Here is a 14,009-nt window from a genome sequence, read left to right on the forward strand (position 1 = left end):
ACAGTTTTTATTTTACACCTTTTTTTCCTTTTGTGCTCGTTTTAGCAATAACAAATAAATCAGTAATTTTTGATATTGTTTCACCCCTCTTAACCGGCTTACTTCTTTTAACTTCGGCATTCGGGACCACCTCTACATTATTTACTGTAGACGTCGATTCTGAACCTTCTTCATGGGGCCGGTATTCGGATCCGCTATCGTTAAAAGGATCTGATTCCGAGTCGGCATTTGATCTGTACACACAGTTTTGGAAATTGAAATTGAATTGTGCTAATCAATTTCCAAAATTTAAAATGATTGCCATTTCGTACAAAAGTTGTAGATATTAAACTGTTGATTTCAAAAAACCTTGATTTTTTGAAATCCGACTACACATAATGGCGATGTAGAGATTTTTTCTAAAATAACCACAAAAAGGTCCATAATTCGGAAACAAAAGCAAAAATGAAAAAAATGTACTAAAAAAATTGGACGAGTTTTATAACCTCTATTGCGTTGTCCACTTTGAGTAGAAACATCCTGTATACTTTTAATTTTAAAAAGTTCGAACAAAAAATATCGAAGTGAATGCCAATTTAATGAAAATATTAAAAAGAACATGCAATGAATGCATATTATTTGTGAAAATAAGAATATATCGTTACAAAATTTTACTTTACATGATAAAAAAGCATCTTTAAATAATATATAACTGTGAAACAGCTTTCATTTTCTACACAATTGTTTTTTCTATGGAAAAAAGGTAGTGTGGGGGAAATGTTTATGAAGGGAAGGGAAGTTTTCAAACTTAAAAAAGCCCTGAAGAAAATTTGGTAGGAACTTTCAAAGGGCAAAGTGCTCCATCTTGTGGAATCTTCTGGACGTCTGCTTTTCCAGGCCATATAAAATTCCTTTTGGATCTAGTCATGAATGTTATTTGTAGATTATTACTGTCGGCGGATAACACCTGTCCTGGATACCACTGATCATAAAAAACGACGGCCACCCAATCGTCTTTCTTATATTTCCCACTGATTTGGTTTAGTTCGGTATTTTCTTCCTGTGACGTATTACCCTTAAATATAGAAATATCGGCGCCTATCTCTATTTCATCTAGGTCACTACCATTACATGTTATTTGTTAAAAAAATTTTCATAGACTAAAATTACCTACTTTTATCAAACAATTGAAACTAAAAAAATGTTTTAAAAGGATACATTTTTTTGGACATTTCACATTTGAGTTGATTCTGACTCGGTGTAATAGTATTATGCGGACAGGAAATGGAATTTCTACACTCAAAACTCGACAGTTATCGGAAATTCAACTTCATGGTGTTAGGCAGTGGCTGTATTTTCTTATCTTGTAGTAATTCCACCACTTTTATTTCCGCTCCAGAAATTTGAAAGATGCTTGTTCTTTCAAGTTTTTCTTTCACTATTTCTAGAAACTGCTGAATACACGATAGTACATCAGTTCCCGACAGTTTTTCCGTGACCACACTCAAAAAATTCCAAATACCTCAAATGATGTTGAAGGACAGATGATAATTGATAATTGCTGGTAGATCCAGGAGATTGAGTGGCAAATTTCTATGTAGGCGATGATTTAGAGACATCTTTCGTCCGTTGGGCATCCTCGCATCCATATACCTAAGTATTAAGAAAAGAACATCACGGCATTAAACAATTGTAGCCTTGTTTTATTGCATCGACACCGTGGAGAACAATCAAATTGACAAGAAGTTAGCAGAGAATATACGTCGGATTTGAGCTGAAAGAACCCAAACATATCGAATTAGTGTATTGAAAATCTTAAAAAAAGCTCATAAAAATTGGGAAACCTTTTAAATAGAAAATAGGCACAATGTAATGCACACAATACAGTATTCACATTATTTCGCAAAATTTCCTTTATCAGTTTTATATTTCACCTTCGATTGTCACTAGGAAAGTTCACCGTACTATTTGCATTAATCACGCTACTACACCTTTAGTATCTTATCTTCGGAATGATAATGGAACACCTGGATGTACACTATAAACTATAATGAAAGCTAGTTTTCAGGCTGGAAATTATGCCTTTCGCTCTCACAGTGTGTATCTCTCAATTTATATTTAATGCATGTAAGTAAACATAGTTTGATTCATTTACTTTGTCCAAAAACCTCTTCTTTCAGTTGTGTTGCTAGATTTAAATTCGCCTTTCGCGAACGCGCAACTTCGAGTAGTTGGAGGAAATACTGTGACAAATAGAAGCCAATTCGCTTTTCAGGTGAAACTATTTTAACTTCAACTCTTTCGAAAATAAACAAATACAGTTGGTCGGTAGCACAATGCGGAAAGAAATGTTTATTTGACTATTGAGTAATCGAAGTGGTATACTTGAAACGAATAAAATCATCCACTTATCAGTTATATGCATAGCTTTACAAACGATAATTTTTGAAGAATACGGCTTGGGTTAACGGCTTAACGCTATATCATTTCCAATAACAAATGCGGTTTGAAGATCGTTTGCGCAGGTGCATGTCTAGTGTATCAATTCTCTTGACAATGTAAATAAACACAACTACTCTGAACTACTTTTTGAATTCAAACTGCATTTTTGACCAGACAAAATTGGTCAGAATTTATGAAATTTTCTCTTTCTGTATTTAAGAAGAACACGCTTTTCTGCGCATGGCATTTCCAAAAGTAGGTGTGTTCGTTATTCTCATATTCAATGATTGCTATAAAAAATAGGACCATATTCGAGATCGAATTTTTTCGTACCACCATTTAGGAGTGCGCCATCTCTTCTCCTTTGTAGTTAGAAGATTCTGCTAGATATACTATAGAATGTCCCCAAACGAGAATTCGATATGTAATGTGGGGTTGTATTAGTGTTAAGTAGGTAACTCTGAGAATGTCTCTAGTTAATTTGTTCGACAATTGCCGTATCAAAAATGTGCTAGAATTGATTTTTTGATGCCCGATATCTGCAAGTTTTTAATTCTCGATCGTTGTTCGAGATCTCCTACTCGGGCGTGTATTTCTAGTCCAGTCATTTTAGAGGTTTTAAACCCTCATTACTGTCGCGTGTTGATGATGTTTTGCAAGCTTATGACACTCTTCTTTTAAATGTCCTAAATTTTTGCAATACATGCATTTTCAGGATTTGAAAACGATAACGGTTTATCGACAAGAGGATCGAAAGTCCTTTCCGCGAGTTGCGTTTTTTCTAAAAGTTCCGTAGTACTATTCATCTAATCGCGTGAACTTTTTTGAGAATTTTGCGATGTAAAAGATCGTACACTATGTCATTTGGTAACGGCGGAATAATAGAACGAGCTTTACAAATGAATACATCTGTTTTTAAGTCCTGTTCATGTAACAAACTCACGATGTACGCGAGAAGCTGATCTTGTGGAACTAAAAGTGGTTCGCAGCAAATCGACCGCACTGTAACAGTTGTAAAATAATATTAATATTTCTGTCCATATTTCAATTTCCACCTGTATATTTTCTAAATTTTCTCGAGTCATTGAATGCGACCAATTTCTAGTTACTTTTGCATTTCTGTGTTTGCCTCTCCGATTTAACTTGTTTTCTTGTCGTTAGAGGACATTTAGTTTATTTTGCTTTTTTTATGTTAACCATTAAATTACCTTATATTATGGTCATGTATCAAATACTGCTCTACTATTCGTCAAAGATAACTATCCGTAGCTTAGGCTTGGGTAAAATTTGGAAACTTGTGGCGTCTTCCAGCAACCTGCAATAGAATCGGTCGTGCTAAATTCCCGAATTTGGGTGTTTGATATATTTTCCAATGGTCGAATTGATTTAATATTTAACGGAAGCATCTTTAATCAATCGATTACCCGTTGTGCCGACAATTTGTTTTTGGACGTTCGGTTACAATTTTTTCCGAAATGGACTTTTAATACGGAAAACTCAAGCACTCCAAATCGTAAGTGTTTTCTTGTGCACGAATTGAGGTTACCGATGTTCTTTTTTCTATTGTAGGGGAACAAATACCGACCATATAGTAAATTTTGGAAGCCATTTGGACGTATCCAGTTCTTTTCTTTTGTGTACTACATCCCGTAGAATCATTAAGATCTTAAGGGCAGCCGAACGTAGATCATGAGAGAAATATACCTGGAGCACAAGCTTTGTTACCTCCGTAGGGGTTGTTTTTGGTTACACCAGGAACCTGTGGAATTGCCGACACACTTTATCGTTAGCGGTGACGTACCTTCAACCTTTTTTTTTCGTTTTTGCTGTTAAGACCTAAATATCTATGAACAGTTTATTTGACCCACATATGTATGTGGAAATTTTTACGTGTAATTAGTATGCTTGATCTTTAGGACTGTTTAACTATCAAGTACGAATTACTCTAGAGAAGTAATCACTTGTAAGGTAAAGAGCTCGTTACTACGATTAACTTCAACACCTCAAGCTACCGATTATAGTACATCATTTCAATTTTAATTTCTATTAATTATACTTGTCGTTGCTTAGCGGTACGAGGTGTCACATAACTTCAGGGGTTGTTGGTGGGTTCATTTTTGTGTTAATAGTTCATGGGAAGATTTAATTTTTTTGTATTTTGCATACTCTTTGGTTAATAAACAATAATTTTTCTTGTGGGTCAATTGTTGACTCTTTTTATACTGAAGCTGCCTTTCCTAATTCCGGTGGCTGCAGATAAAATTGTTATCGGTATTAGGTGGCGCCCGAAAGACTTGAATCGAAGCACCAGTAAGTATTAGTGGCGGAGATTTACTTGGAACCTTTTATAATAATTTGTTATCAAAGTTTTTAATTCGCTTACCTACTACCCTGAGTAAGAGCATATCTCTCTACGCTGTTAACTATTTGGCTAACGGAGCTAGCTGGCCGATCAGCGGCGTGTGTTGATTTCAAAGTGCACATGGTATTTTATAGTGCCCTGCATTCTAAGCTTGCGCGTTATAACACTTTTCCAGTCGTTTAGGGTTGTTCGTACCCCTTGGAACCGCTTAGTCGCAAATCCATCTAAAAGCATGTTCGTCCGAAACGCATACGTAATCTTTGTTTATTTCCACGGAGTCAAACAAATCATTTACGTCGCCGTCCTTTGATCTATCAAATCGCGGTGGACATTTTGAAAAGTTGCCATTCGTATCCACCACTGGCCTATTTAATAGTCCTCGGAATTGCGGGTCACTCTGTAATTGGGCATAAGCCCGTTGAGAGCCCTGAACAAGAGAGGGATAATAAATAAATAAATTGTTAATTACTTAACGTAATCGAACCGCCTTCCGCCATATTTTCGCAATTTTCTTTGACCCCCACACGCGTTGGCAAATTGTACGCGTTCCGTGTCAACTATAGTCTCGATTAAATTCCAGTGAGTCTTGAAATCGAGAACAAAAAGGGGAATTAAAACAGCAACAAAGCAAAAGGGTTGCACTTTGAACGTAACATTTGTTGCGAACTCCTCATCTATCCCAGTTGTAAATGCTTTTAATAAACCAGACGGACGTAGATCCAACACTTCACGTGGTTTATTGCTTTAAAGTTAAACAGAAACAAATTTCGTGAAACCTGACCTTTTTTAAAAAGCCGGTGCATTAACAAGCCCAAATGGCATGTGCAACTCGTTTCAGTGAATGATTTATACTTTTAGGTATCTATCACATATAAAAATCAACATATATGCGGAGGCTCAATCATAGATTCGCAAAGAATTTTAACAGCAGCACACTGCTCCTTCTCCGAGACTGGGGCTAGTCTTAGGACGACCGACTTAAACGTACTTGTAGGACATCTCAAACAAAATGGCGCAGCATACAAGTACAACGTGTTTAAGATAACTGCCCACCCAAACTACAACTGGAGGACGTTGCAGAATGACATCTGCATTATGGCGGTGACAATACATAATGACATCTTGCTTTTTTACGACCAAGCTTTACAGATAACACGTGGTTTCCAGCCGTGGAATGACTTGGTACGCCCAATACCTTTAACGAAATCGTTGCCTGCGCTCCATACAGAGTGCATCATTTCTGGTTGGGGAAAGTCACATGAGAACTCTGTAAGTCTAAATGGTACCTTCAACTAAGTCACTTGGTGAGTTTTACATATTTTAGACCACTGGAATGAATGCGCTACAGTTTGCCTACGTGGAAATACTAAATTGTAATGTAGGTATGGAATACGTCGCCATTCGCTACGGAATGTTATGCGCGGGAAGTGTCAACGGTGATGCCGATTCGTGCAACGTAAATTGTCACTTAATTGAATTATACCTAGTTAAAATTAGTTGTACCTCAGGGCGATTCGGGAGGACCTTTGGTCTGCAACGGTCAGTTAGTAGGCGTTGTATCTTGGGGACTTGGATGTGGACGTCGAGGTCTTACAGGTGTATATACCGATGTGTCTAAATATCTCGATTGGATTGCACTCACGGGTACCGCTGCGGTTCGAATCGGTTCCTTATCGCTAGGTTGCGTTTGTTTAATGACAATTTCTTGGATAAAGTAAGGCAATCAAAGAGTATAGTGGTACGGTTTTACCTTAAAAAATAAAATTTGTGATGGAATAACAGAATGTAACTGTGTAATCAATAGCATTAGGTTAATTATTTATTATATTTGATATATATTTTTTGTTTGTTATATGGATGGATGGTCATTTTAATTTGTCTGGTATTATTATAGTCATATATTAGTTGCCAGTTTAACTTTTTAGGCCATCGTACATTCGTAAACAATTTAAAGTGCTGATATGCAAATGCAAACGTCTTTCAAATTGTTTCCGAACTCGAAATTAGTTTAAGAGCCAGTGACAAGCAACCTGTATGTAAATTACAAAATCTGAAATGTTGCCCCCACCTATGAGATGAGGTCTCGCTAAGCCCGGCGAGTGAGGCCCTAGAGTCAGGCGCACCAAGTATGAAAATTTCATTAACTGACTATTTTATAAAGGCTGTCGTTTGATAAGTTCAAGCTATATATTTAATTAAATATAAAAATAACAATAGCAGACGATTATCGCGGTTCCAAGGTCATGACAGACATTTTGTAAATTGACAAAAATTCTTCAGTTGAATAAGCAAAGCCATGTCCGCAATGCATGCCCCAAATTTAAAAATAATTATGGAAACTGCAACAGAGTAAACGGGCTAGAAGCTCTAAAATAATAATAATAATAATAAAACTGTTCATCTTGTAGACTACGCAGTAGTAAACACTAATAATATAACAAAAACATACAATGAAAAAATAAGAAAATATCAAGATCTAAAGGTAGAAATAAAAGAACTCTGGAAAGTAGAGAAAGTTCAAATCCACCCAATAATTATGTCAACCACAGGAATAATACCCAAATCCATGTCTAAACACATACAAGAACTAAACATCGACAAATCAATTATAGGTAGAATGCAACAAACAGTCATACTGTCGATCTGTTACTTATTTAGGAAAACGCTGGAATGATCTGTTCATAAAGGAGATTATTCGAATTGACAAAGTCTGCGAATAACTCCCAATAATAATACCCATCAAGGAAGATACCGGAAGATAATAATAATAATAATAATAATAATAATAATAATGTTTATTTAGTAAAAAACAATTTCACATTGTAATACATCGTCACAAACAATACATTTACGAGGTGGTCTTCACAAAATCAAAAAATTAAGGCTTGGTTGAGTTTTGCACAGACATTAGAGACATGATCGATCCAGGACAAATTAGGATCAATGACAATGCCTAAAAATTTAGCATTGTTGACCCTAGGAATATTATTACCCTTCATCTTAAAGGAAAAAGTACTTGGTGCGGTGTAGACAGAGTGAATTTCTGTGAATACGGTTTTACAGTAATTAATGGTCAACCCATTTGTATGTCAAATTGTTGTAAAACTTTGTTTACTTTGATGGAAACTTCATTTGCGTTGTGTCCACTAACTGCAACGGTGGTGTCATCAGCGTACATGAAAATTTTTGCGTCTTGAATGTATTCTGGGAGATCATTAATGATGAGAAGAAATATTATAGGACCAAGTACGCTACCCTGAGGGGTACCCATGTCTGTGTTGTAGATGTCCGACAGGTTTCTGTGTATTTTAACTCGCAGCTTCCTATGTTGGAGATACGATGATATCCATGAGTTAATGTTTCCTCTGATGCCATAAGCTTCTAATTTGTCGCATACCATGTGACAATCGACGCTGTCAAACGCACTTGATAAATCGAACTGCACGGATACAACTACTCTTTTTTCATCAAGTTCGTCGAATAAATGCTGGATGTACTCGAAATTTGCTGTAGCGGTGGAACAACCTGGGCGAAAACCGTACTGGCGATCAGTGACGATTTTATGTTTGTCCAAAAAGGGCCACAGCTTAGCAACAAAAATCTTCTCTTTTATCCTTGAGAAGACGCTTAGGATAGAAATAGGTCTGTAATTTTTTATTATTTTTGGATCGCCTTTTTTTAATATCGGTGTTATCAAAGCCAACTTTAATGAATCAGGAAATTTACCCTGGACGAATGAAGCGTTTATCAGTTCAGCTAATCGAGTTGATATCTTATGCGCAGTTGCTTTACAGACCATGATGGTGATTCCATCGTCTCCTGAAGAATTCTTATTGGGCAAAGACGTGATAACATTATATATATCCTTAGCCAATACCGGATCAAAAAACATGCTGACAGGGTTGTGTTGTTTGGACGTTGTGCCCTTTAGGCTATTAGGTCGCGGTTGTGAACTACTGAAGTGTTCGGCGAACATCTTACATACTTTTAAGATATCTGATGTCACTTCGTTAGTTGTGGGAATTAATATATTTAATAATTATATATATTATATATAATTAATATATATTAATATAACGTTAATTAAAAGTAACCGTTCTTCAAAGAAGTGACCGTAAATCACGCCCCCTCCCCTCCCTCCAAATAATGGCGTACGTTGATCTGGGGAACAAATATTCCTTAATTTCACAAGAGTTAACGCACACTGAATCGAAATTCCACCAAATTATCTACATTTTTATCCGATAAATTTATCCCAGTCAATCCACTCGCGCGACAATACAAATAGACAAAATATCCAAGGAAATTAATTTTTAATTGCGCCTACTAAAATTACAAACTTCGACATTCTTATCGGGAAAAAATCTTATAGAATTGCCAGATGTCATGTATATAAAAAAAGTAGATTCAATAAATTTCTCTTGCGAAATAAACGACAAAATTACGCGTAAGGTACCGGATACGAATGTCGATGGGACCCTCTTAAACTTAGGAGTCGACGACCCAACGAGTATTTGCGCATGCCGTTCGGACTCCGTAATTCCCCCTCGGTATTCCAACGTATGATTAATATGGTTTTCTCGGAATTAAGGCTCACTAAAATTCCAGTACTGAAAGATACTCATCAGTTGCGGCAATTTTTGGCGTTCAGCAGTTCCGCAAATTGATCCACGTTTAGGCGCATAAATTGAAACCATTAATTGTCTTGCTGAGTCATTTGACGTCCCAACCTGTCCAATGGCAAACCACTAGTAATTCACTTTCGGACACTGCAGTTGCTCGCCATTCCCCACTCTTGTGTATTCCGCCTGCTAACATCTGAGCGTTTTATCTTAACATCACATAGAACTTCGAAACTAGCATCCTATAAGTGTTTTCAACACTAATAAAGTTTGTATGTCACTCACTTGTAAATGTGTATTAGAACCGATTACTGATTTAGTGAAAGTTAACCATTTGATTATAATCTAAACACTATTTGACCCCGTGTGAAGTTATCAGCCAGAATATTTAACAAGAAATCGAGCGCATTTCGAAGGAACCACAGTGAGATCATGAATATAAAATTAATGGAGTATCTGAGGAAAAAATATAGTAACATCATAAAGAGCAGTTGCTTAAGCGGAATTTTAATATCGCACTTCGCATTTTTTATCTTCTGAGCCTTCAGAACAAATCTATTTTGGAGGTCGTGATATTAACATACAAAGAACATTTCGCCCCGAAAGCTGTCTGATAGATTATTTTAGTTTATTGCGTTTTTTACAGGTCACAAAATTGAAGTAGGGGTTATAAAGACGAGGGTTAGTTCGCTAAATTGAGTTACGCGGAATAGACCGAAGAACAAGCGTTTCGTAGGGGTTAAATGTAGAAGAAACAGACACGTACGTGCCATAGTTGCTTTTATTATTGCGGTTCTACTTGGAAGCTTTATGCGCTGCGTATACGTTCCGCGAACCCTCATGCGTAAAATATTACAGGAATTTGAAATGCTTTGCAATAGATGGCTATCATTTCTGCAAAATTAGTACGTATGTGAAATCGTATACAAGAACACCCCGTGGATTATAACTTAACTAACTTCACTCTGTTATTATACCCACAGATAACCCTTTCATCACAATTCGCACATGTTCTGTGTAATTGGGTCGTAAAACTATGTTCCAATTTTTGGGAATGGTAAAGTAGGATAAATGCTGTTTGGACATGTATGTAGAACTTGTTTAATTAGTTTTTTATTATACCTGCATCACAATCTCCGTTTTAAACACTCAAATGCGTGCGAAAAAAGGCCTTTAAAACACGTGCTTTAAAGCTGCTAAGTAACGATACTTCAAGTATGACTTTTGAAACTGTCATCTGGGCGAAATAAAAAATCCTCTTAGGTCGCTTTCTGTGAATGCAGAACATTTCTTTGGCTTGTACCTATCCTTTGGTTGAAGCTTTCACAAACGCGCGTAATTTAGTGTATGCTTCCAAATCTGTTCCACTTTTTAATCGCAGCATTGTTTGAAGTTTTGAATGAATGCACCAAAAGATAGAAGTTTTAAATACCTTTGACATTTCCTTCATATTTAAGACTTTATTCGTAAGTAACTTCCTATTCATCCATGGAAACAACTTTTTCATATTCTGTATAATAGGCTTTACTGGAGTTGGATTTTACACGTACCAACGTTTGTTTAGATTTTACAACAAGCGATTTAATGGACGGTGTATTATCTTTTTCAACGGAAATCGTTTTATTCACAAAGAGGATGATTTTTATAAGCAAACGTCAAGTGACATTTCCATGGCAATCGTGAAATTACGAACACCCAACCCACTTAATTAGACATGTATTCGAGTATAACGTCAATATGATTTCATTGTATTTCCTATTTTTAAATTATACTGCAGGTATAATAAAAAATACTACAAGATACACGTGTATAATTGGTCTTTAAAGCATTTGCAACGTTCAAGGCACTCCGCTTCGCGTCGTGCCATTAAACTCGTTGCGCGTGCTTTAAAGACTTGATTATACACTTATATCTTATACTATCGAAAACTAAAGTTGGGTTACAAGAACTATACAGCGGCCTGCCATAAAAGACACCGAAATACCAGTTGGCTAATTATTTGATAAGTATGACAAAAAGCACTATCTATAGGACAGCGATAAACGTGATGCGAGGAAGATCCGCAACTGATCATAAGACCGATTTTGTTGATAGAGTAACAAGCAGGCTAAGAAGCCAGTATGGTTGGTTCCTGGGTTGCAAAAATTTAGACCGTTTTGAGTGTATATGGTGTGAAGGAGAAATATTGTGTAAAGTTGTGTATGGAGATTTAACAATTTTAATGTAAATATTAGTTATGTTGGTGACATGTACTTACTGTTAATGTAATTAAGTAAAACCTGTACAGTTGTAAATAAATAATAATAAATAATAATATAGCATATATGTTAAAAATGATATTTTAATATATTTGAATGTGTAGGCTAAGCCGTCCTTTAACCGTAAGGATAGATAAAGTGATCACTTTAACCGTAAGGGTAGAGAAAGTGAAACAGATGAGTGTGCCTTCTAATGACATCTGTCATTGTTATTTCAAATGCACGATATAAACTGACGTGCAGAACGTATGACAATTCTGTTTCTATAGAAACGATCACGACGGCAGAACCTAAGCTTGCTATTTTTGACGTCTCTTAATTAAATTCAGAAGCTTTAAAAGTTTTGTATTATACACGACGATAAAGGGAAACTAACCATATCGTGAAAGTTAATTCACTCAATGGTTAAAATATCCCTTTATCGTCGTGTATAATAAATAACCCTTATTAAAGTTAATTAATAAATAGTCAAAAGGTACGCTGCGGTGCTCACACTCGTACAGTTCGAACCAGTCTCATAGATAACGTCGATCGAGCGCATAATCAGCCCTATGATGTATCATAAACGTTATTCCTATTCTATCCTGTGCAGGCTATTCACAAATAATGAAATAACGTGTAAAGTTAACATCGACCATAACCTTTTATGTGACGTATCACGAGTTTAAACCTAAAAGTTATGGCACCCGTTATGCCGCATAGGTTAAAAAGGAAATAAATTTTGCAGCTGATAACAAGAACAACGATATACGAAAGCGGCTATAGTTAGAAAGAGAGAGAAAACGCGATAAAGCAGGCGATATGCGCAAGCGAAATAACAAATGCTGGAACTACAAAACAACTAACATGATTATTTATGTGCGGGTAAGTATAGTGGTAACTATAACTGTGCTTCATTTTGTTGATGCATTCTGTTACAGAACCTGCTACGCAAGATGCAACGCCTGAACGTTTGAAGGTAAGGTATGCCCTCTTAAATTTACACTCACAAACAATTTATTTCTTTTAAAGTTGTTCACGATTTCAATCCCCATGATGAAAACTCTGCAATGGAAAGTGCTGCTACGTTACGTTTTTTAAACTTCCAATCAGTTAGGTGTTTATGCCTTATTGCTACCAGGCTCAAATGTAGGTAATTTTGTAGCGATACTTTTTATAGGTGGGTACCTCTTTCAGATTTGTCGCAGTCGCAGTGATATAAATAGAAGACTGGTATAATTTATTCTACAAGTTAAATAAAAAAATCAATATCCTTAAAAAAATAATAACAGAAACTTCAACCTTAACGTTAATGACAACTCTTGTTACACGTTTCATAAAAGAATAGTTAATTTGCTAAATCTGAAACAGATATGTTAGGCCAAAATTTAAAATCAAATTTTAATCACACCATCATAATAAACAGTTAACTGTATCTGTACAATCCGCTCTAGATAAAATTCCTGCTGTTAAGAGTCTTCTGTACCCACTGCACCCAATGTAAATTTCCACAAGAGCGCCCGCCATAAAAACTCTAGTTGTTTTTCAAAAAAAAATTTTTTTAAAGAACTATTTTATAAATTTAGACCTTTATCTACAAAATGTTCGGACTATTTTTTTAAGAAAGTGTATAGCAACTGAATATCGATTGTTTAAAGATTAGCTGTTTTGCGCCGATTATTGCGCTAATCTGTTTCATTTTTTTACTCGCGATCAAGACGATTTATGGAAAAAGTAAACCGACGGTTTTTTAGATAAGTTCCTTCTAAACATTACCCCAAAAAATGAAATCATATTTTTTGTAAATAAAGTCTGTATCTTGGCGGGCGGTAAACCAACAATTTCAGTGTAACAAGTGCAGAGCTGGGAAGTATTCGAATACAATTGTATTCGAATACAGTATTTGATTACTTTTGGTGTAATCAGTAATCTGTAATCGAATACTTTTTCAATACTGTAATCGTGATTGTAATCTGACTACTTTTAGTCAAAAGTAATCGTAAAATAATCATAATGTATTCATGATTACAAAAGTAATCATGATTACTTTTGTATTCGTGGTTACTTTTTGTAACCATGAATACAAAATGAATACTTTATTTATATTATGATGACAAAGGTTCCTATTCATTCTTACTACAGAGTGCAGGTTGATTACTCATCACCTGAATGAACTGTTATTTTTAAGTCGTCTTGTTTCAGTTCAAAATTGTGAGTTGTTGCAAAAGGTGTGATTCTTTCTTTTTCTGACTTGTAAGTTGTGTAGTGTGTGTACGAGAGACGAAGAGTTTTCAAAAAACAATTGAGAGCATAATTGAAATGCAAGGTAAGGAATGTCTATATGCACGTTAACGTGTATAAAAAATT

General features: G+C 35.6%; 1 protein-coding gene across 2 annotated transcripts; it reads left to right on the forward strand.

The window, feature by feature from the left end:
• Window positions 1–1,984: 1,984 nt before the first annotated feature.
• LOC116181054 (trypsin-like) lies at window positions 1,985–6,635 on the forward strand. Of its 2 annotated transcripts, none has more exons than XM_031501298.1 (6): window positions 1,985–2,106; window positions 2,160–2,254; window positions 5,642–5,884; window positions 5,933–6,052; window positions 6,108–6,239; window positions 6,281–6,635. In XM_031501298.1, exons 1-6 carry the CDS (start codon window positions 2,058–2,060, stop codon window positions 6,329–6,331), a joined length of 690 nt encoding a protein of 229 aa, XP_031357158.1. In that variant the 5' UTR covers window positions 1,985–2,057; the 3' UTR covers window positions 6,332–6,635. The 2 variants fall into 2 exon arrangements, with proteins under 2 accessions (XP_031357158.1, XP_031357148.1); XM_031501288.1 differs by having other exon boundaries at window positions 6,292–6,635.
• The last annotated feature ends 7,374 nt before the right edge of the window (window positions 6,636–14,009 follow it).

This window comes from Photinus pyralis, unplaced genomic scaffold (genome assembly GCF_008802855.1).
Source record: "Photinus pyralis isolate 1611_PpyrPB1 unplaced genomic scaffold, Ppyr1.3 Ppyr1.4_LG1, whole genome shotgun sequence".
NCBI lineage: Eukaryota > Metazoa > Arthropoda > Insecta > Coleoptera > Lampyridae > Photinus > Photinus pyralis.

What these genes read in the sequence shown, in the direction of transcription:
- LOC116181054 (XM_031501288.1), top strand. Translation starts at nt 2,058, where the DNA reads ATGCCTTTCGCTCTCACAGTGTGTATCTCTCAATTTATATTTAATGCA. An exon ending in GAAAGTCACATGAGAACTCT is followed by an intron (nt 6,053 to 6,107) that starts GTAAGTCTAAAT and finishes TACATATTTTAG; the next exon opens with ACCACTGGAATGAATGCGCT. An exon ending in GTGATGCCGATTCGTGCAAC is followed by an intron (nt 6,240 to 6,291) that starts GTAAATTGTCAC and finishes GTTGTACCTCAG; the next exon opens with GGCGATTCGGGAGGACCTTT.